The 22,579-nt window shown below is 36.1% G+C and overlaps 1 protein-coding gene across 14 annotated transcripts in view; it reads right to left on the bottom strand.

The window, feature by feature from the left end:
• SGCG (sarcoglycan gamma) overlaps positions 1 to 22,579 on the bottom strand; it is a 133,748-nt gene that overhangs the window by 32,894 nt on the left and 78,275 nt on the right. For all 14 annotated transcript variants that reach the window (XM_065050056.1, XM_065050034.1, XM_065050127.1 and 11 more), the window contains 3 exons: positions 17,148 to 17,249; positions 13,022 to 13,109; positions 1,088 to 1,207 (listed from right to left, as the gene is read on the bottom strand). In XM_065050056.1, coding sequence (XP_064906128.1) covers positions 1,088 to 1,207; positions 13,022 to 13,109; positions 17,148 to 17,249 — 310 coding nt within the window. The remainder of the gene's footprint in view (positions 1 to 1,087; positions 1,208 to 13,021; positions 13,110 to 17,147; positions 17,250 to 22,579) is intronic.

Here is a 22,579-nt window from a genome sequence, read left to right as displayed (position 1 = left end):
AAACAATTATCCTTGCAGCATAAAGATTAATATTGGACAAGTCGGAATACACATTTTAGCATAACAATTTCAACTCATGTATGAATGATTTTTACTTACTTTGAGCATAGATAGACCTTTCCAAATCAGTTAACAATTACGCAGTTTTTCATATCTTTGTTAAACATGCTTTTCTATTAAAGTTTAGCATCCCTTGGGCAAACAATAATTATATGATATGGTTTCCTGGTTAAACAAAGTTGTAATTTCAATTAGGTTAAAAAGTAAAAAACTGAAGATAAGACCCTGAAGCGTAAACAAAATTTATTAACACATTTATCATAACTTAACTTCGTCTTTGAGACACTAATTGTATAGTTACTACCACATTTGTCGTTTTGCACAGTGAAAAAACATGAACATATCCATCCAAATTAAGACCTTAAGATTTCAGAGGACCCATAATTAGCAAAAGTTAAACATGATATTTGCAATCAGGATAAAAATATTAAAAATGTAACTGAAAACAAGTTACAGGATAATTTAAGCATTTCCTTTAATGGATTCTTCTGCTTAAAGAGAAATCACACCTTGATGTTATCTGTTTTAGTACAATCTTACACCTAGAGAATGAAGGTTGACTTTATCAGGTCATATGAAAGGAAATACCTTTTATGTGATAACTTTGACATCTTATTTTGTAAATGAGTACTTTGCTGAGTTGCAGAAATAGCCTAAGACAAACTTGCCTTTTGACAGATGACATTTCAAATATACTACAAATACCATCCTGTGACATATGTGCTACACACAGAGCAGAAATGCAACGTCTTTCACTTTGAAAGATAAAACCATAAAAAAATATCAGAGGAAGTCTAAAAAGTTTTCACAAATAAAACTCAATACAACTCAAACTGGAATATTTAGAATTTTTTCAGTGTCAGTTAATAGTATGCACTGGAAACATTAAATAATTCAGAAAAAAAATGCACCAGTACTAATGGTTTTAAAATAAAATACATACAAACATACATGCGAGTCTGTATATACATTTTTATTGTGCTTTTCTTGTGGCTATTATTTGGGCATCTCTTAAACTGTTACAAACCTGTGACTCGAAGTTTATCTGTGCCAATTACAACCTCATTTTCATCCACTGTAAAAAGCGGCTTGCCATCCTTTGAGTTGATCTGAAATTGCTGACCGTGGAATTCTACCATTTTAGGACCTGTAAAGCACAGCAGAATAATGGAATAATTACATCAGTTTTCTTCAACTTCCTATATAAATTGCTAATAATTTGAATCGTGGTCTTAATAATTTAGTGACTCATTTAAGTACATTAAGGATCATGAAGCACTCAGCTATTCTAAGGACAGTGGCCATGTAAGTACTTAAGTCTGATAAGTCTATTTACATGATCTGATTTGTTTTTCAAAACTCTGCCTGGAGTCATAACTTCAAATTAGGTTTCCAGGGAATTTAGGAAATCCCTCATGAATTTATCAATACAAACATTCATGTTCCTGGTGTTGAAACAGCTAAGATTCTTTTATCAGTATGAGTCTATAATTTCTTTTTTTTTTTAACATAGAAACTAATTATCAAAATCTTCACAGCATTTTCCCTTTTGATTCTGGAGGCTCAAATGCTTTAAAATTTACAAACATCCCATGTAAGGGCAGGGCCCTCAGCTCTTCGTAACAAATGCCAGTTTAGCTCCGGTTTATCTACCAAATGTTACTGATCATGTTCTTAGGAGAGTTCCAAAAAGCTGCAATGCTATTTACAATTGAATCTAGTACTCAAAAAATTAAAGTAATTGTATGCAAGAGAGTCTTTCCATATTATTAGATCCTAAATTCAGTAAATCATTCTGTTCTACAGTACTGTCTTGGTAAGCAGGTATAAATCAAATCCTTAATATGCTACTTTCTGACCAGCTGATCAATTAAAAATTTGCATCACATGCGTTTGAATGTCTATTGGATAGAATAATCACCTAAATCTATGTTCAGAATTAAAATTACAGAGAATGGTCAAAGCAGTTAAGATTACTTTTCAGCACTTTTTAAAAAGGTAATTCACAGATGATCCACGGGGTGGAGAGGCACTGAGCTGCCTTCTCCCCAGTAGGAACCTGTCTTACCATGTGTACTCCCATAAACATTAAATATCTTCCAGGCAGTAATTCTCACAGCAAATAGGATATTTTATTAGCTTTTATGTTACAATGGCATTAGGTGATGGATGATTGATCCTGCTAAGAAATACATTCAGGTACTTCCTAAAATCTGCATAGTAAGCTGATGCAAGAGATAAACAGCATAAGGTCCTACACAAATTGCTTACTACTTCACTCAGTAGATGCAAATTATTGCTTTTAATTGCTCATCAAGCATGGAAAGGGTTATAGAGGCCATAATGTGCCAAACTAGGCCAGAGAGCCCAATCCCGATTCTACTTGAAAACGACCAGGACAGAGGGCTGAACTCTTCAGCACATTATACTCTGTTGGACATGTGCACCCAGGCACCACCTCACCAATCTCCATGCGGCTGTTCTCTACAGCCCCTCCAAAGCACATGGCTTTATTTCTGAGAACTGTATTACAAAAAGTGAGCTGTGAAAACATCTTCATTCAGTGAAAACGTGTTATACATTTTTTTTTATTTTTTTATTTTTTTTAGTGAAAGAAGCAGTTCTGGTTAAGTGAAGAAAGGATGGATCACTATCAATGCTTTCCTAGAAAATCTTGGTTAAGGTGTTTTGTTGTTTCTATTTCTGCCCAGCAGCAGTAATCAAACTGCCCATTTATGTAGTGTAGGTAGATCTTTGTTTATTCAAACAAATGAAAGACCTAAGTAAATTGGCTGTTATTGACTTCCCTGGTGCTGCAGGGTCGGGTTCCTCTTCTCATCCTTCCCGTTCATCCAACACCATGATTACAGTGCTCATTCTGAGTGTGAGAAACACAAATTAAAGCCTCTGCTGCCCAATATAACACAGGTTGAGAGGTTCGGGCACACAGAGGGTACCACATTTTTGCCAGAAAGGATTTAAGGACTGATTCTCAGTCTCTTCTGTTGAAGATGTTTTATACCGGATAGAAAAGGAAGGTACTATTTGGAGCCTTGATTTCCTCCACAGGAAGGGACCTCAAGTGTCTGGTTTCCAGGGTCAATATGCTGGCAGTAGGATCGCTGGAGAAAAGTTGCTCTACCACCTTTTCTCCTGATGCTGCTTACTGTCAGAGCTCATTCTAAAAAGCAGGCAATTAAAATATCTGCTGGATTGGACCCAGTAGATGAGATAGAAATGAGAATGCTTACTCCGTAGGCTCTGACAAGGTTAAGTATTTTTCTTTTGAGTGCTGTCAATATTTTAGTAGGTCTGGCATGCCAGAAGCGAATATTTTTATATAGCAATAGAACATTTATTGATTAACATCACTAATAACTGAGTAAGAATCCTGAAGACTTACATTTTAGGTATATGTACTTTAAAGTAAAGTAGGTGCCCAAGAACTTCTGCAGACTCAGTTCTAAGCTGAGAGGTTTTATAGTGCGGGTAATCTTTAAAATACTAACTAAGAAATGCTGTAAGTATGTTTGTGCAAGCCTGCAAACAATAGGCAGCAATATAATATCTCTAAAAGACAACTAAGAAATAGATATTGTTAGTTTATGTATAATTGCTAATTATTTGCACATGATCACAGAAAAATACTTTACTATGATAAAATACTGTATGTTTAGAAGGAATGCCTCTACTGGTTTCCTTGGTACAAAGGCAGTCAGCTTTGAAAATAAATTGCTGGACCTGAATAGCAGCACTTCTGTTCTTTCCTTCTCAGCACCTTGCTAGACACTGAAGTTTTAACTGATCATAAAGCATTGGAAAGAACAATGGATTTAAAAGAACTGGAGAAGTGTGACATGATATGCACCAGCCCTAGCTTGATGTCATCTAGGAGTACATTTATCTTCCTGATATATGCTAATTTGCAGAATCTATTTTAGAAACAGTCTTGTCAAAGGAAGATTTTTCATGTTTCTCGTAGTTAGAACAGGGAAGAACTACCTCAAACAGCACTAATCAATTAATTCAACTTTTACATCTGCATATTGCCAGAAAATTGACAGGTTTTTTTTGTTAATTGCATTGTTACGGAATGTAGATTAATTCACAGAGAGATGTGACATGACAAAAGAAAGAAGTTATGGGATAAAGGATCTGCTTTAACTGTTTGAATTAAGACGCATATATACACACTAAATAGCACTTACATACCTTGGACCAAATTATTTTCCTTTCACCTAACCAAAGTAAACAACGCATGTTGTGCAGACTGATTTTCTCAGCTGTCCTCTTGAATGCCAGTTTCAGGCATGGTATCCATACAGAACACCATACTGATACAACAGGAGATGCAATCTATACAAGTTTAATTAAATTGGTACATGCATGCACTAACCCCATTCCAACAGTGACTAGAACAAGGCTGGGATCCAGCCTTTCCACTCTCAGCTAATTGTTTTATCATTAGACCACCTAAGCCCATTCTTGGACTTTCCTCTTTTCTTCTGCTCAATATCTCATTACTCCAGGCAAAGCAGAACACCTTTACCCACATAAATTGAGGGAGTCCTAGTGAGACAGGGGAAAAACAGAGAAAAATCTCCTTAGAAGGAGAACAACAGGTATAAAGGATTTGTAGAAAAGTGCTCATCCTGGCTGAGCAGTAAGCTTTAGCAAACTAATCAATACACCTCTATCAACAAATTAGAGAAAGTCAAGGCAGAGGAGACACAAGCACAAGCCAATCTCTGCTAATCTTGTGGCATGCACCTTGGCACAATCTCAACCTGTGCCACACAGTGACCTCCCAGACAGTGTCCCTGACCTGGGGCTGTTCCTCGCAGACGGGATGGATGAAGCTCTCCAGCTCAGGAGGGCAGCACGCTGAGCTGTGTCCTGATTGCTGTGCCACACTGTGGGGCCTGGCCTGGCCTGGTCGCTAAGGTAGATGTAGTCTATCCCTACCCGCTAAACACTTCCCTACTTTAGATGTCTCTGCTCATGCACTGAGTGAGTCATTAAAGTATGTAGGGGTTGTTATTGCTTAAGAAAAGTTTGGTGCCTATTGCTCTTAACACTTTTTATTTTTTCCTGCACAAGAGTTAGGATAATCTAAACATTGAACTTAAGCATGTAGAGGGGCAATTAGGTAGGATTTAAGATGGGTCCATTATGACCTATGCCTATTATATATTGAAGATAGACTTATATAAGAAAAAGCACTACAAGCACTAACAGCACTCATTGCACACCATATGCTTGCCAAAGGAGTCTTAACTGGAGGCTCTTTGAAACTACAACTCACAGCCTTGCCTATGCTGGGTTTGCATCCATAGTTCTCTTCTGGTTTATCCTGGTCCTTGCAGACTTGAATACATCTTTAACAAGAATCTTTAGGTCCATAGTTTTCTCAACATGAATGCCCCAGTAAAGTGTGACAAGGATTGTCCTATAGATAATCATTATTATCAAAGGATAGTATGGACAACAAATGATGAATATTAGATCTTTACAGGGAATGCTAGGGGAAACTAAATTCAAGCACATGTGTTATTCATGCTAGACCTGAGACATCTCGGTATATGTGGAACAACTTTCAAAAAGCAAAAATAGGCTTTCAAAGAAATGCAGATAAATTTATGTAACCAAAAGTATCCATTAATTTATCTTTGTTGTATTTCACAATACACATGCATTAGCTATATTGCAATAACATTAATTGTATTGTGACCCCAGTAAGACTAATTTTCAGCTTACAAACAGCAGCCAAATTCCATATCTGAAACTTTAATCTCCTAATTCCTAAATGCATTTTGTTTACAACCCTAGTATACTAACTGCATGTGAATCAACTAATACTGTGTAGTAATACTTGTTGATAAAATCCTACAATTAAAAACATAACATAACTGAATGTAGGTTATAGAGAGCATCTGAACTGTTTTCCCATTGCTGCCTGAGGCATCACAGGAATTCCCAGGACAATCAGTTATCCTTGCTAATCAGGGTGACCAGTAATTGCTCATTGTTTCTTTTCACTTCCTTCTTTAACATGTGTAGTTCTGATACAGACCTCATATGTGACCATCACATCACACACCTGTTGAGACTGAGTATGTCACTTTAAATGCTGAAAAATTGTTCCAAAAACAAATGACCTACTGCTTGCAAAAAAGCACACTGCTAAACAGCATTCCTTTTTGTTTCTCCTCCTCACTCCCGACTGCCCTAGGTGGTTTTTCCATGGCAGGAAAGCCTTTTGTTTAGTGAGTTCATTTCAGTGGAAAAGCATTTAAATAAATTTCCTTTTACTGCTACCCAACCTTTGAATTCCAGGCCGATACAAATGTAGAAAGACAAGATGGCAGAGAATCTTCTATCAAAAACAGGACCTGCCATAAAATACATATCCACAAAGACTTTAACGTCAATAAAACTGGTAACGTGTAGACAGACTCTTCAAATTCAATTAGTTCTGTCAAGTACTAAGCACTTTTAGTGTATCTTTAGATCTTTCAGAAGAAGACGCTTTCCAACACCGAAGTTATTTATTTAATATATCTTATTTTCTTACTCTTTTCTGCTACCTGATATTTTGGATCACCTATGGCTGTCACCTATTCTGTATGCTTCGGTCTTCTCCTTCCACCTAGAATCATTGAAGTGTTGAATAGAAGCCAAAATCCTGGGTGTTTTGGTGTATTGCTATGCAATTTAATCTTTTAGTTAATTTTTATTATATTAAAGCACCTTACAATAAGATCTTTTTAAAAGTGTCCTGAAATTGTAATACTCCTACAGATTCACTTCTAGTTCCATAAGGAATACAACACTAATAAATGTAAAGTCATTACTTTCAGAAGCATAAAATTAGTTAGATTTTCATACGGAATGGTATGGAAGTACTTGCTTGTCTTTTATTATAACAAGTACATTATTGCAGAGCATTTGAAGCACGTTGCATATATGCATTTTACATCCATACCACACATCACCTTTAAAAACATCTCTAATATATTAATAGAACACTTGCTGCTCCTGTTTCTTCTCTTTCTCTCAGTTTTCTGTTTATGCAATGGATGCAACAATTGTGCCACCTCCGATCAAAGTAAGGACACCTTAGTACGTCTCTATGGCTGAACACAAGTCTAGAGATCTTTAAAAATTTAGTTCTGAATGGTCACTGCAGACACTGGAAATCCAACATAGTATTAGGTATTTAGGTGGCAGTACTTTCCCCTATCAGCGTGACTTAGGTAACTTCATGTATTTATCTATCTAGGCATTATCCTTACAAAATACTCTATTTAAATATTAAAAATAAAACCATTATATACTTCATTGTAAAATGGATTATTGCATGTAGAAACCACTGCAGGAATAGGAGACCATGTTTCTCACACAGTAGTTTGACCAAAAGGCTATGCTGTCACCTTTTCTCTCAGGCCTAATGAACCAAGAATTTGTCACATGATGAATAATTTCAACAGGAAAGGGTGAAACACACAGGTCTCAGACAGGTAAGCTGAAAAGAAAAGTACTAAAGGAGATGAGGATGATAATTTGAAACCCTATATACACAGAGGACAGCTGATCTGAGTGTCTCACCCCGAGTGAATACTTTAAGTGCTCTGTCTCCTGCATAATGGATAATTCCTCTTCCACCAATTATTCTTTTTTACAGAAAGCCATGAGTTTATTTTCATAAGGCCAGCTCCAGCACTGTGTTTCAGGAGTATTCTGTGCACGTCTATTGGATCTGGGCAGAGAACAATGTGAGTGGACCGTTAAAGAGATGGGGTGTCACTCAGTTGCCTACTGTCATTATATTAATATGTACTTCGGTGCTCCCTGCATGGCCTTCAGCTCATCTTAGATGCCCTAGAGTATCCAAGACTTCTACATCGGGCTAGCTGACAGGGGGTCTGTAAACAACCTGAGCTTTTCCAGAGTGTCACCTTAAGAGTGGGCAAGATGGAATCACAGAAGAATGCAAGCCAGAGGTCACCTCTGGAGGTCACCCAGTCCTACCTCCTACTCACAGCAGGGTCAGCTTGGCTGGAATTTAGATGAAGGTGATCAGGCTCTTGTCCAAGTGGAATTTTAATACTACTGAGTAAGGCAAGTCAACAGTCTTCCTGGGCAACCTGTTGCCATGGTTATTCAGTTTAACAGTGGTATTTTTCCCCTCCTTCTATCCAGCTGCACTTTGCCTCACTGCAACCTATGACCGTTGCCTCTTGCTCTTTTGCTGTGTACCCCTGAGAAGAGCCTGGCTTCCTCTTGTCTCTAGCCGTCCTAGTGGCAGGCAGAAATTAGAAGCCTCCTTTTAGCCCTCTTTTCTGCAGGTTAAACAAACAGAACTTCTTCAGCCTCACGTGCTCCTTCTCCCTGACCGTCTTCCAGTTTGCTCATTGTTCTGTCTTACTGGAGGGGCAAAGCTTGACACAGTATTCCAGATGCAGCCTCCTAGGAGTGGAGTAACGCAGCCCGGTATGCTATTAGCCCTCATATATGTTCAAGTAGTCCACCAGGATGGCAGACGCGACTTCTGCAGACCTGTCACAAGAAAGATAGGGATCTAGCTCCTTTTTTTTTTTTCCTTTGCCACTAAGTGCCATAGGGAAACTTGTTACATTTAAGAAATACTGTTACACTTGAAATGACTAGGATTTTAGATGTACTTAATTATCCAAATTCTCCAATAGATTCTAGTCACAAGAAATGTCAGCTATTTAAAGCTAACCTTTACAAATTCATCTAGCATTAACCAATTCTGACAATTCGATCTTTATACTTTAGAGGAAGGAAGCACAGAACTGTCCTCACCTTTAGCAATAAGTATTATCTTCAAATTATCATCCAATGACTTATGTTAATTCTTACTACACCATATGAACAAAAATATGCTTGGGATTTCAAATTTACTGAAGACTGAAAGTTGAGAAGGTTATACAGTATTTAATAATTCCTCTTTTTTCGCTTACTCCCATTGAAATAAACAGAAAATTGAGCTACTCAGGTGAGTAATTGCTCTCTGATGAGACAGAGGTATCCATTATCTGATTCCTTTTCCAAATAAAAATTTATTTCCCAAACATTAGCCTTTTTTTTTTTTTTCAGAGCTAAGCTCTGTAAACTTATATACATATTGCTTTTCTCTTCTTCTAGACAGAAAGAGAGGAGAAGTGACAGCACAGGATTCAAATTCCCTTGACCAGGTTAAAGTTCCCCTTAACTGTGATGCTGGCATATTTAAGCAAGTTGGCAATGCAGATTAACTTCTAGAGAGTCTTTAAAGTCTGGTTTAAGTCAGCATTGCTGACCCTGAACATTATCACACATTTCTTCTTAAGTTTACCATATTTGGTGACAGGGTGTGTAAATCTCGCTGTGTTAAGCACCTTACATCAATAGGTTTTTTTTGCAGAAAAGTATACTTTTCATTTGAGTCTAAATATTAAACTAAAGCTGTAATGACTAAATTACTTTTTTTCATAAATAAGTTTTCATAGTGATATGCTTAGCTAGTTTTAAATTAAATGTATAGTGATTTTCTACTTACTTTTTTCTGCGATTTGTTTAAATTCTTTTCAATATTACATCCATTTAAATACACAATTGTCTCACAAAAAGATTAACAGTGTACGCATTTAATATAAAACAAAACAGAACTGTGAATCAAACCAGGAAATTAGAGAAGAGGATCTGTTTAGAAGTCTGTAGGAAGTTTTAGCAGCCACTTGTCATTCTCTAAATTTTGCTTGATCTGAGTCAACTAAATTTCACTTTAAAATAAAACTAGCATTTATGTTTTGACATGATCAGATTCATGGATACCTGATTTTTATACTTATGGAAGTAAAAATCCCTACTTTAATACCCTTGGAACAAATATTGTAAATTCTTGATCATAGGAAGACTTAATCACCTCAAAAATACTTCAATGAAGTTTCCAGTTTATCTTTCTATTAATTACTCCTATGCTGTATCTTTCCTTCTTATAACCCAGTTGGAGAGCAATTAAAGTTGTGCAAATAATAATCTTCTTGCAGTACAAAGATCTTCAAGAAATATGTCCTGGCTTTTATCTTAAAGATAAAAAGTAACTTATTTGGACAAAAATGGAGTTTTTAATGAAAGCCTTCTGGGAAAAATAAAAGCTAAATGATTTTACAATGTCATTAATTAAGTCGAGTTTACGAAACTGGCTTCAGGGTTTTCCATGTAAAAACATCATCAAACTATTCTTGCATACATCATGCTTCATTAACACTGTTCTCTTCCTATTATGCCTCTGATGAAAAAATACCACCACTTGAAAATGAAATGTCAAAGTGCTGAGAAGAAAACTAGAAATTATTTGACATTGGAAAGTAGTAGTTTATAGACGGCAATTAATGCTAATGAAGCAATATATTAGGGATTGACATGTGTTTCCTTCGAATGTTGTTCTAGTTTGAAAAAAGAGGGGTGGGATAGCACAAATAGTCTCATTGTAACAGCTGTTCAGATTAATGTGATGGACCTGAAAACAGTCTCTAGGCAGAGTTTTGACTGTAATTGTGTTTCAGGCTACATAAAGCATTTTGACTTTTACCATATTCCCATGCTTTCTGAGTGGTGCTGATTTCATATTTTCAAAGTGCAGAACAGCTTCATAATACAGCTGGATCTAACAAATGATGTTACTGTTCCTTGGTGTAAATGATTGAACTAGAAAAGGACCAGCAGCCCACTGTATGGGATCTATCCTCACAGACCTTGCATGACTTTGGAAGACTCTTTGTACATGTGGTGGTGCTGGTTTTGTTTGTTTTAAATTTCTGTTGTTGTTGTGTCTTTTTTTTTTTTTTTTCTGTTTTGCTTTGTTTTTTTTTCTCCTGAAAAAGACATATTACAAGCAGAACTTAGGGTCTTCTGTAAGTTGAAGCCTCCTTACATAATCCTTGAAAAAACATATATTTTCAAAAACTGGTCCTACTTTTCAGTAAAGATAGTTGGAAACATGCTGCTTCCTTAATATGAGGCGCTGCAACACCATACCAAAATCTGACTGTATTACATTATTCTGCTTGGAGGCTGTATGTGTAAGTATACGTTTGCTTAGATGAAGAATCATGTACTGTTTGATACCAATGTTGTTCTTAAGTATTTGAAAACTGACTATATAGTCTATATGTTTCTTTCATACATATTATATATTTGTTATCATTCATTATTGAAAAAGTTTGATAATGTTTTAAACTAAGTTGCTTTTATGACCCAGGGTATAAATCAGAGTTGCTACATTTCTTTTTTATTCTAGCATTGAATAAGGCTTTGAAGCGTTAAGAACAGGAATCTTGGACAATAGTTAGCAGCTTTCTTCAACCGCTGGCTTGGATTATCAAAGAAAGTTCTAGACATTTCAGTTTTGAAGGCTGATGAGCAAGCTGTGATAATGACATCCAAATCTTATTCATTATTTTAAAGACAGGAGCTATTCTAATGAAAATAGTTACTATCTGTTCTGTAGACATCCTTGCCTTGCCTATAGGCATCTCTCTCCACGGCTTTCTTAATTCCCTCTGACTTTCCATCCTGAACCTTCCCACATCTGTGCCTTGTTTAGATCCCTTCCTTGCTCTCGGGTGGCCAACACCCTTTTTTGAAGTCCCATTTATCTCAGAAATATTCCCAAAGCAATCATATCCCTGTAATCCCTTAACTAAAAGTCCCTTTTTTTTTTTTTTTTGCTTTAAATTATTATTTTAATTATTTACTTGGTTTTAATATGAATTTCTTTGGTCATATGTGAATTGCAAATTATTTTAAAGAGTAACTCAAAAATAGGCACCTTTGTCATCCAGAGCCAAGCCAAAAAAGAGTAAAACATGGAATTGGGGTTTTTTTAGTTATTATCCCTATTATTTTGAAAGTATTTTTTTCCTGGCAAGCAGATAAATGCATTTGCACTAAGTGAAGCTGCTGAATGCAGAGTCATTATGGAACACTGTCCAAAACACAACAAAATCCACAGCATTTTTAAAGAGCTACAATGTCCAGATAACTCCTGCAAGAGGTATGTCATGCAGGTAAACTGAGGAGAATGTAGAGACAAGAGTGCTTATGGTGGAAGTTGCTCGCAATTTATATCATTTAACTGTATCTGTGATTCATGAGGGAAACCTTTTTCATTCTTGTGTAATATGTGCCTGTTATCCTCATGTGAGGAATTTCATAGAAACTCCTCAAGTAAAGATTAGTTTCACATCTCCCTTGTGAATTACTTCTGTTGAAGACTGGGTATTTAAATCACTCTTAGTAACTTATTAAAATATTTTAACAGATCATTTGAATCACAATTTTCCATGAGCTAAAAGGTATTGTTTTTATGATCTTATGAGTGATACTATATTATATTGTCATCTTTGGCATGATCCCAAACTTATCTATACAGCTCCTTCACAATGGCAACTATTCATATTTATAAGATGAACAGAGTATTAGGACATAATTCCAGCATGCTGGCAACTGTGGAAGGCATTAATTCTTTAGCAAAGGCTTGTGCATATGAAGTTTTTAGGACATCTGCTTAAATGTGTTAGTTTCTGGAATACTAGGAAATTAAGAGAGACATACAGATCTCTCTAGCCATGTTCTCCTGTTGCATTTTCTTTGAAAATGATTCACAACTATCAACTGATATTTACACAAGAAAAAGAGTAACTTCTGCAGTGACCTTTTGTACGACTCTGCAATAAAAAAGTGCTTTAAATATTTACAGAACTAATGCTTAACTGAGAAACTGAAAATATATTGTTGGTTCATATTGAGTGGCAGCTGGACTACTCAAATCTGACCACAGCAGTAAAAAAAAAAATCATGTGCATAGTGCTTTATATCCTTAAATGTTCCTTGCAAATATTCATTACAATGTTTCCAAAACAGTGAACAAGGAAAAATCACTTAGACTTACCCACATTTAATCTCCCTGTGACTTCCCCATTTGAATTGCGAGCATTTACAGTCACATTGTGAGTAGACTGGAGAAGCAGTGATGAGTCCTGAAGTGTAGAGCAAAAAAAAAAGCAGATAGAGCACGGTAATTAGAATTGTCAACAATTTAAAAAATTTAGTCTAGTGTTTGTATTAACTCAGTCACTGAAATAGCTTTGCAGCTACAAACCATCCACAGATGTCATCAAATAATTTGGGCAGAGATTTTTTTATTACTTCAACTATATCAGAGTTAAAATAAGAAAAAAAAAAAATTATAGAGAATACTTTGGGTAAGCAAGGTCTGTGTTTTCGGCCCAATTAACATGGTTGCTAACATTTTATCATTTGGCAAAAATGTTTAAGTACTAGATTTACTATATTTCAATACACAATTGTATGACAGACATTTAATTGAAGTGAGACATTTAAGACAGACATTTAATTAAAGTGAGAGTACCCCACTTTGAAAATTTATACTGTCATACTAACTTGGTGAGAAACATGCATTTGCATTCTGCTTCCTCAACGTTCAATGCAGCCTATACGCTTCAGCTTGATTTGGGTACCTGGCACTGATCTCCCGGCAAGAAAACTCAGACAGTGGGTGATAACAAAAGTGGGACGCTGAGTAGCTCAAAGCTGACTCTAACAGGTGACAGTATAGATTAGAGTGTCACTCTAAATTAAATTGTCTCCCTGTCCTGCACTCAGAAGGATGACAGAAGTATAACAACAGACTAAACAGTATCACCTGCTTGTCCACATCCCTGCACCACGACTTGAGGCTAACACATCCTGCGCTCTTCCATATCTGGTGTCCCAGTACACAAAAACACCTGCAGGTCACAAAGCAATGGCACTCGCATTCAGTTTAACTCTCCCCACAGGTTGCATCACAGCTGGGACATTTGCAGAGCCTCAGGCCTACTCATTGCTTTGTGCTACTTAAGTAAGCCTGGGCACGTCAAGCAGGTGTAGTCAGTATCTTCATTCACCCCTACGACGATCCAGACTAGCTGGGGTAGGCAGTTCAAAATTTCATGTCATTCTTAGACTGCAGCCAGCAAGGAATTACTTCACCAAAACATCCCCTGGTGTTAACTCATGACTTGGGTGTTGTGCTTATTCAACTCCTTCCAGGTGATGCAATTTCCATTACTTATTCCCAGACCCTCCAACTCAAACTCTCTGTATTTCAGGCCCATTGGAGCCTCTCCAAACTGCTCCTTGTCTTGAAGAGCAGATGAGTAACTGTTTTGAAAGACCTAAATGCCCTCTGCTCTGTCAGACCCGATTTATGGACAGCAGTGAAACAGGCTCACGGCAAGAGATCTGGCAGGGGTCATTTGGAAGTGCCCCAAAAGTTTGTGAGGAGTGCACTGAGTGGGCTCTTCTTGTGTTTTTCTTCAATTTACCACATTAATTATCTTTAAATGCAGATGATTTTCAGGGAGATCATACTGGCCATTATCTTTACTTGATTTTAAGTATCAGAAGATAACCTGGGGTAAAAAAGGTCTGATCACATTCATTTGAATCGGCCAATTGAGCCACATGGGCAGATCTAAAAAGAGGGGAGGAAGTTTTTTGCAGTACAGGTGCTTTCATACTAAAACATACTTTATATCTAAAGGACAGGAACCTAGTAACCGATAAGAGTGCCTAAGCAGATCTCAGTTTCTTACATGAGTATCAGGTAACATGTGATATGAAGAGGGTATTATTAAGCTGCTTGAAACCTCAGAGGGGATGCTCATTCCTAGATTAATGAGTTTTTAACTAGTGGAATCTTCTTAAGATCAGTCTCTTTCACATATATGGCTTCTGGTACTTTTTCTGGACTCAAGAGAGACTATGCAGCACCTTGAAGGGCTAATCACTGAAAATCCCTCCCATGTCATGTTCCCATCGTAATTTAATGCTTAGAGTATAAGAGAACCTGAGAATTTTACGTGTGGAATTTTGCTACAAACACTTATCTAATAACAGTTATAGAAACAATACACAACTTGGAATCCAACATATGTTTTGGTTTTTTTTAAAAGGTATCTTACAAGCAGGAAGACAGGCTATCTCAAAAGAAGTCACTAAGTGAGCAAAATATATTGTAAATTATATCAGGAAAAAGTGAAAGCTAACAGAATTAACATGAATAATGAAAAGTCTTAGGAAAAAAGTAAGCAGTGTGTCAGATTGAATATTAATGTTAATAAGTTAGTATGAAGTAGAAAAGAAAGGTCAAAGATCAGATAAATATATTACATTTAAGTTCATGTGCTAAATGACCCATAAATCGGGGCATCTTTATTACACTTACTTGTCTGCTGTTGGTTGATTTAGAAAAATAAATTAGTAATTTGTGATATCAAATGGAAATGCAAATAAACTGTATTCTACACCTGCAGCTTTCACATGTCTGTTGTTGACTAATTAAAATCTAGTAACATATTTATAAATGCCCATCTTTTATCTTTCCATGAATATTTATTAGCTAAGATGCAACAGTGTTGCCCATAACTGTGTGTTGGACTCATAATGAAGGCATAAACTTGTAATAGGCTCCAGAGATGAGGCACAGCAAGTAGATTTTCTGCCACATATTTTCTTAGCACTTTAGAGACCTCATTAGGTGAGAAAAGCTGTTAGGAGACTGCAAGGGGAACACCAGTCAGGCAAGGGAGAAAGCTGCTCTGGTAGCTGTGAGTGCCCCAATTCTTTAACAGAAAAACTTAGAGAAAGAAATCATACCAAATAAGCAACTTTATGAGAATAAATACATAGATGGCACTCAGGAGATCAAGCTAGAGGCAATGAAGCCTCTAGAGAGCTCAAATATTTTTAAAAAGCAGGCAAACAAACAAAAAATCTGATGGATTATCAGTTCATAGGGGTCAGAGATATACAGTAGCCCGAAGGCTCTAATTAATGCATGCTACTACTGATCACAATGGGTCATTAGACAGCTAAGCTTATACTAGATGCTGCCACACCTCTTTGTTCCGATATTGTGCTAAATACATTAAGAGCTGGAAGGAATATTAAAAGAACACAAAATGTAGCTTAACACTGCACAATGATTTTTTGGGACAGGAGGAGTTCTTAAGTATTAGCTATGCTGGTCCTAAAATGGTACATGTCTTATTGGATAAACAACCTCTAGGGAAAGCCACTAAAAGACATAAATAGTATTTCCACTGCCTACGAGGCAGAAAAGAATACAGCATAAGAAACAAAATGGAAATATAGATTTAGCAATGGAATTTCACCATCTGAGAAGGAGCTGTTCCTGCTACTGGAAATACTGAGTAAGTTTCAGAGTTCACCTGGATAATTAAAAACCAATTCAGTTTCTCTCTTTCTTCCTCTAAACACTGTACTTCAATAAAAATCTTTCATACCATACCCATTCTCAGGGCTATTTTGAAGTTAGTTTGATGTTTCGAAGCTTGATAAATATTTTCTTTCTTTTTATTGATAAATATTTTCTTTGACCAAGTATGTTATTCTTTTTTTAGCCCAATAATAATATTTTCTGTCTATGTAAAAAAACATTCAATCCTAAATATTCCCTTTTAGTCTTGTATATTTTGTATACATAAATAAAGATATCATACGTCTATTGTTCTAGAAGTGACAAAAACTGAACTTATTAGTAAAATTCTAACTTTTCCAAAAAGATCCATTAATTTTAGAGATATTTAAACTATTCTGGAATGGATAAACAAACACAACAAGCGGTTTCATAGGGAAGCCTGCATTAAAAAATAATCTTAGTAAAAATAACAAACAATTTTCTACATACTCCTAAAATTTTAGCATCACTTACATACCTTACATACATACATCACTTACCTTTATTATTCCTTTTTGAGATATTTCTTATTGCATGCCTAAGAGAAAAATGTTAATTTTGCCATAGTATCAGACCAGCAACCTAGCGATCACGCTTATAAAGTAGGGAACAATATGTTTATATACACACATATACACATACGCACACACATATATTTATTTCCATGATAGGTGTATGGACTTTGCCTAAATTCAAGTGTTCAGAAGTACATTAATTTTATTTTAGCATTACTGAAAGATTATCTGCTTACCACTCGAGAATGGATTTCTTTGGCATAAAGAGGGAATAAGAATTCTGACTCCCCTTCCAGACGAAGGCCTTCTTTTGTAACACGCAGGTGACCCATTCCAGTCTGAGGAGAAGATGCAAGAATTACGCACATTTTATTATTATTCCAGCATTTAGTTTTTGTTCTTTTCATAAACTGGAAATTTCCAGAGCTGCCCGCCTCCAGCCTATCAATAAAGACACTAATGCACCTGAAATTTTGAGAATTCATCGTTTCTTCCAGTATTTTCTTTAACAAATTGTAGCTTTCAAGAAAAAACAAAAAGTTATTAAAGTGGTGGGCTTTTTTTTTTTTAATATAAAAATACAGTATTACAGTCATTACCTTAAAAATAAATGCATCTGTATTTGCTGTGGTAAAATACAATTTGTACTTGCCTTCTAAAAGTGTCATGAACAATAAACGTTTACATGTAAGTACTCACATAAAACAAACCTTATGTTAACACCTCAAGGTTTATCTTATCAATAATGTATTTTACAAGGAATGTAATACTTTTATTTGCTTCTATTTTCAGTAATTACTTCTTCCTTTTAATTACATTTTTCAGTCCTTGGTTTATTTTTTTTCTTCTCTAATCTATCACACTATCATCTCCTTTTTTCTCTTTCACCTGCTTGTGAGTTTTTGTACCTTCCTTATTCTCTCTTAGTTGCTCCCTCCTGATTTTAGCCCAGTTGTGCTTTCCAGGCCATATCTTATCTTTTTTTTCAATGTTTCCTAGAATTGATAATGCGAAAAATGAGTGAGGAATTACTAGAGTAAGTACATCTGAGGACCTGCAAGCTCCAGCTGCAAGGTATTTCACAGCTATTTAGCTAATTTGTAAAGGATTCACCCCTCCCCCTGCTATACAAAGTGAGAGAAAACTTGGTAAAAATTTTGCAGCCTTACAGTTCAGCTACACATGAAAATATTTTGAGTCAACAGCCTCAAACTACAAGTAATATGTGGGAGGGCTAATTAATAAACAATAAATCCAAAAGTTATTTCCCCTCCAAATATTTTTTGGGTTACTCTCCATACAAGCAGAGAAGAAGAGATACATCACAGGCCACTGATGATATATCAATAACCTGTTCATCTAATGAATTATGCCCATCACTGAAAAAAGTTGCAACTTTAAGAGACTGTAGTTATTTTCAAATGTGGTATGTTCTCCCCAGTGAGATTAAACATATGTTTTATATATACATATATAATGCAAATAATATGTTTAGCTATCCTTCAAAGAAAAGCTGTAGCTGGTTTCTTTCAACAGGCTTGAAGAGGGACAAAGGGAGAAAGAAGCTTTGCTTGAATTCCATAAGGTAAGAAATATTCATGTCAGCAGTTCACTCCACTGGCAATTCGTCCTCAGCAAGGATTTATTTCAGGAAACAGGCTTTTAGAACAGCAATTTATAGAATCTGTTATTCAGTGTCAATTATTTAACTGCTCTGAAATACATAATGTACTGACTTTTCTCAGTGAAAGTGGATACAATTTCAAAATTCTAGACCATTGCAAAGCTTTTAAAAAGTATCTAGTATATACTGATATCTCATGAGGCAAAACTAAAATAACACCTATGGTGAGCCCCTTATAGCTTTTTTAATCACAGTTCTGAGGCTTAGTGATTTAGAAATATGTTTTTTTCCAGTGAAGACTATGGACAGTTTTTTTCTAACCTGTAATACAAAACAAAGATCACTTCAACATCATAAATACATAAATGTTTTAAAATAAACACTTTTGAAAAAATATGACATGAAATATCAGGATATTCTAAAGAAAGAACACTATCCAATGGGTCTCATTTAATTAACTAAATTTAGGAATCTCATTATAGCTCTGATCTCATGCCTTTTCTCATCTGATGAAAGTACATTATATTAACCATCAGGTTTAAACACAGTTTGCATATTTTTCTTGGAACATAAGGAACTAAATAAACAGTCTATTGTAGAGTAAGCATAAAAATGATACTAAGATTTAAGAAGGCAGAGGAAGAAGTAGCAATTGATTCTTGCTCCGAAGCAGATTGGGGAAAATTAGAAAACCCCAGGGTGGCAGTCTCTATCCTGCCTTCGGCTTTGCCAGGAATAAATTCTTAGTAGAGGCAAAAAAACTATAATTGATTTTGAAAAAGAAGATTATTCCATTTACTTGGCATACACTTTCTAATGGATTCAGATTTTTCAACAATGATTATTCTAAAAATGCCATATAGACAAAGGAATGTCATTGACATCAAGAATAATCTGCCATGTCACAAAACTTAGCCCTTCAACTTATAAATAAGTTCTTATTCTTCAGCAAATCCAGTCATATCACTCAGGATTATTTTGTATAAGTATGTTCTCAAGTATGTCCTATTTTCTTCATCAAATATTTCATTTAAGCATGGACGCAAAGCTCATATTCTCACATATTTGAATAAGAGCCTCGTTATCCATTCTCATTGACCACTTGGCAAGTGCAAAAACATATGGAAATTTAGACTTGGGTTACTTGCATAAGTGACTATCTGTGATGACAAACAGATAAACTCTGTAACGTGCACGAGAACAACAAAAACGTGGATTTCATATAATGAACCTCACTTCTATTACCATTGTGACTGTAAACAATTATCATTTCCTTAGCACCATGATATTTGAGCACCTCAAGATTTCAAAAGTACTGAGTTATGCAGTACTGTGAGATAGGGAAATTCTATTATCTCCTGTTTATAATTGGCAAATTGAAGTTACATGGAATATAAAAGAGAGGGATTTAGGATAAACAACTACCCTAATGCACTGAGATCCAATGATAGGTTCCATAAAAGGAGGAGTATAATAGTTGCACATAATGTTCTCTCAACAACCACTATGCTTCTTACATTACCATTTAGGAGAAGCCAGATATTATTTCCTGAGTATTGCGACTCCCTCAGTGAGAAACAACCTTGATGCTTTCAGTTTCAAGGATCCAATTCTGTTCCTATTCTAATTGTTGAGTAAAAATATTTCTATTGACTGTAGGAAAGGGTCCAAATATCAGTTAGACATGAACTTTGATGCAGTTATACAATCAACTATTTTTTAGGGGAAAAAAAAAAAAGCTTCATTAAACATAGAGGATGTATGGCCAGTCTGGATTCTTGTTATCCTGATGCTGCTGCTTGAGTGTGCTTGGCCCTGAGCTGTAACACATTGTTGTGCATATAACCCCAAGATCAGTATTTTCTAATCACTCAAAGCTCCCAGTGAGGCAGAGACCGAACTGTATAGAAGAGGAGGATGAAATGGTCTCTCTGTAGACACTAAGCAGATTTTGCTATTGCTGCAAGGAGTTTACTGGCATGGGAACTACTGGCAGCTGCCAAACCCTTATGCACCAAAGATGCAATTTAGCATTAATGTTCATAAAGGTATGACCAGTCTTCATTTCAAAACTGCTAGGTGTATTCTAATTGGAGTAACAGGATGTCTTCAACTGCAGAAGAAGCATTCTTCATCATTTGAAAATGCTTTTGAGGAGGTAAGTGCTTGTAGAAACAGAGACCAGGCCTTCTACAAGGAATTCAAGCTCTTGGTGTGGGTTCAAGCCTCATAAAAGCTCAACAAAAGGCTCTTTGATTCAGAAATCATGGTCTAAAGGATATTTGACAGCTATTCAGCAAATTGTCTACGTAGGGATACTCCAAACCACCTGAAACAAGTAGCTACCACTACCAGAATCCCAGGCAAGATTAATTGTGCTGTGGAGCACCTGGATGGAGCATCTTGGATGAGTTATCATTCTCTTAGGCTCTAGACAAAACAAATGTAAAATATTTTTCCTTTGAAAAAAGTAGTTCCTTTCTCCATGAAGCCAGTAGAGAATTGCAGTATGTCCACAAACTGTGGATAGGTCCTTAAGTTTCTTTCAGAGAGCTATGGAAGGACCAAGTCTTTCATCAGGACCAAAAAGTTCCAAAAGCCATACTGCTGGGTCTGGTGGTATGGCTGCCTTCTTCTGGCTATGAGTATCTATGTTGAGGAAAATACAGGCAAGACTGGATAAAGCAAGTTTGACAGGATTGGTATAGCTAGTGTTAAAGACCTGTCTTCTTAAAACAAGATGCAAGACCTTTCCCTTTTTCACCTGTTGTCATAGTGGGACCTGCTGCTCTGTCTCAGGAGCAGGAAAGTCACTTGGAAAGAGAGGCACATTGCTGTGGGACTACCAAGAGTGGAAGTAAGCAGCTGTAGCTGTAGGGCTCTTGTGCTCACAGTGACTTGCTCTCAGGCAGCAGAGCCTCATGCTGTTTGTGACTTATGGAGTCAAAAGAGCATCAGATGATATATTTGGGATTTATCACCCAAGTCAATGTAATAATGTAGATGTCTGCTGCTGTAGGCATATGGTCCTTAGAAATTAGGATGAGGACAAGGAAGATTCATTCAATTTATGATGAGTATTTCTAATCATCTAAATTCAATCAATAACTGTAGCTTGCGCATTTTATACCAACACAAAAACTGATCAAGGTGGGGGCTTCCTGTATTGGATCAACAACTGTTCTTATATCACCACTGTTTCTGCACCTTTTCACATTAAGCAATTCCAGTCCTCAGACTCCTCTTAAAAATGGAAATTAAACACCTGGTCTATGTATCAGCTAGTAGCTGCACAGGAAGATGTGTATTTTCCTGTTTTGGGGAGAGAACAAATGCTGGAAAGACAGGCATATCCATATGTTAGCATGGTTCCAGCAATAAAGTCTCTAAATTTATTCAAGCATTCAGCTCGCATTGAACTAGCTCCTGACTCAGGAGTTAATAGCATGTTTGATTTGGAATACCTGCTACCTGAATATTCAAATTTTCCAAATAGTAGAAGTGTACACATACTGTAATTGCTGATTGGAACCAATAATGATATTAACTTCAGAATAGATAGGATGCAGCATTTCCACTCGGATAACACCTTTACTTACTTACAGGATACTTACACTCTACTTTTAGGCCAGCCTAGGGAAAGACTTTGGCAAGCTCAGACCAAGGTATCATTTGTTGTGCCCCAAAGCTAGTTCAATTAATGGCTTTACAGACGGGGCTTTCACTGCAGTACTTCTTGCAGCAACTACTATTTAGAGAACTTGCTTTGCAAACAAGAGCATACTGTTTCATTGAGATAATAGGGCTGTGGGTTGAGATTGTTAAAGAGCAATCAGCAAAACAGGATTGGTAATGAATCTGATGAAACCCTCTGTTTGACTTACAATATCTATTTTGGAGCTAAGTACGTGCTTGGTATAATAACATTACTGACGCCTCATCTCATTTTCTGTTGCAAGGACTCTATTTCCTGGGCTCAGGCAGAGAAGGTTATCAGACTCCTCTTACTTAGGCAACAGCAGAGTCTTTTCTGTCAAAGACATT

The sequence above is a fragment of the Columba livia genome, chromosome 1, assembly GCF_036013475.1.
Source record: "Columba livia isolate bColLiv1 breed racing homer chromosome 1, bColLiv1.pat.W.v2, whole genome shotgun sequence".
NCBI classification, from domain to species: domain Eukaryota; kingdom Metazoa; phylum Chordata; class Aves; order Columbiformes; family Columbidae; genus Columba; species Columba livia.
The sequence above is the reverse complement of the archived record's forward strand: the minus strand, read 5'-3'. Positions and strand labels throughout refer to the sequence as shown.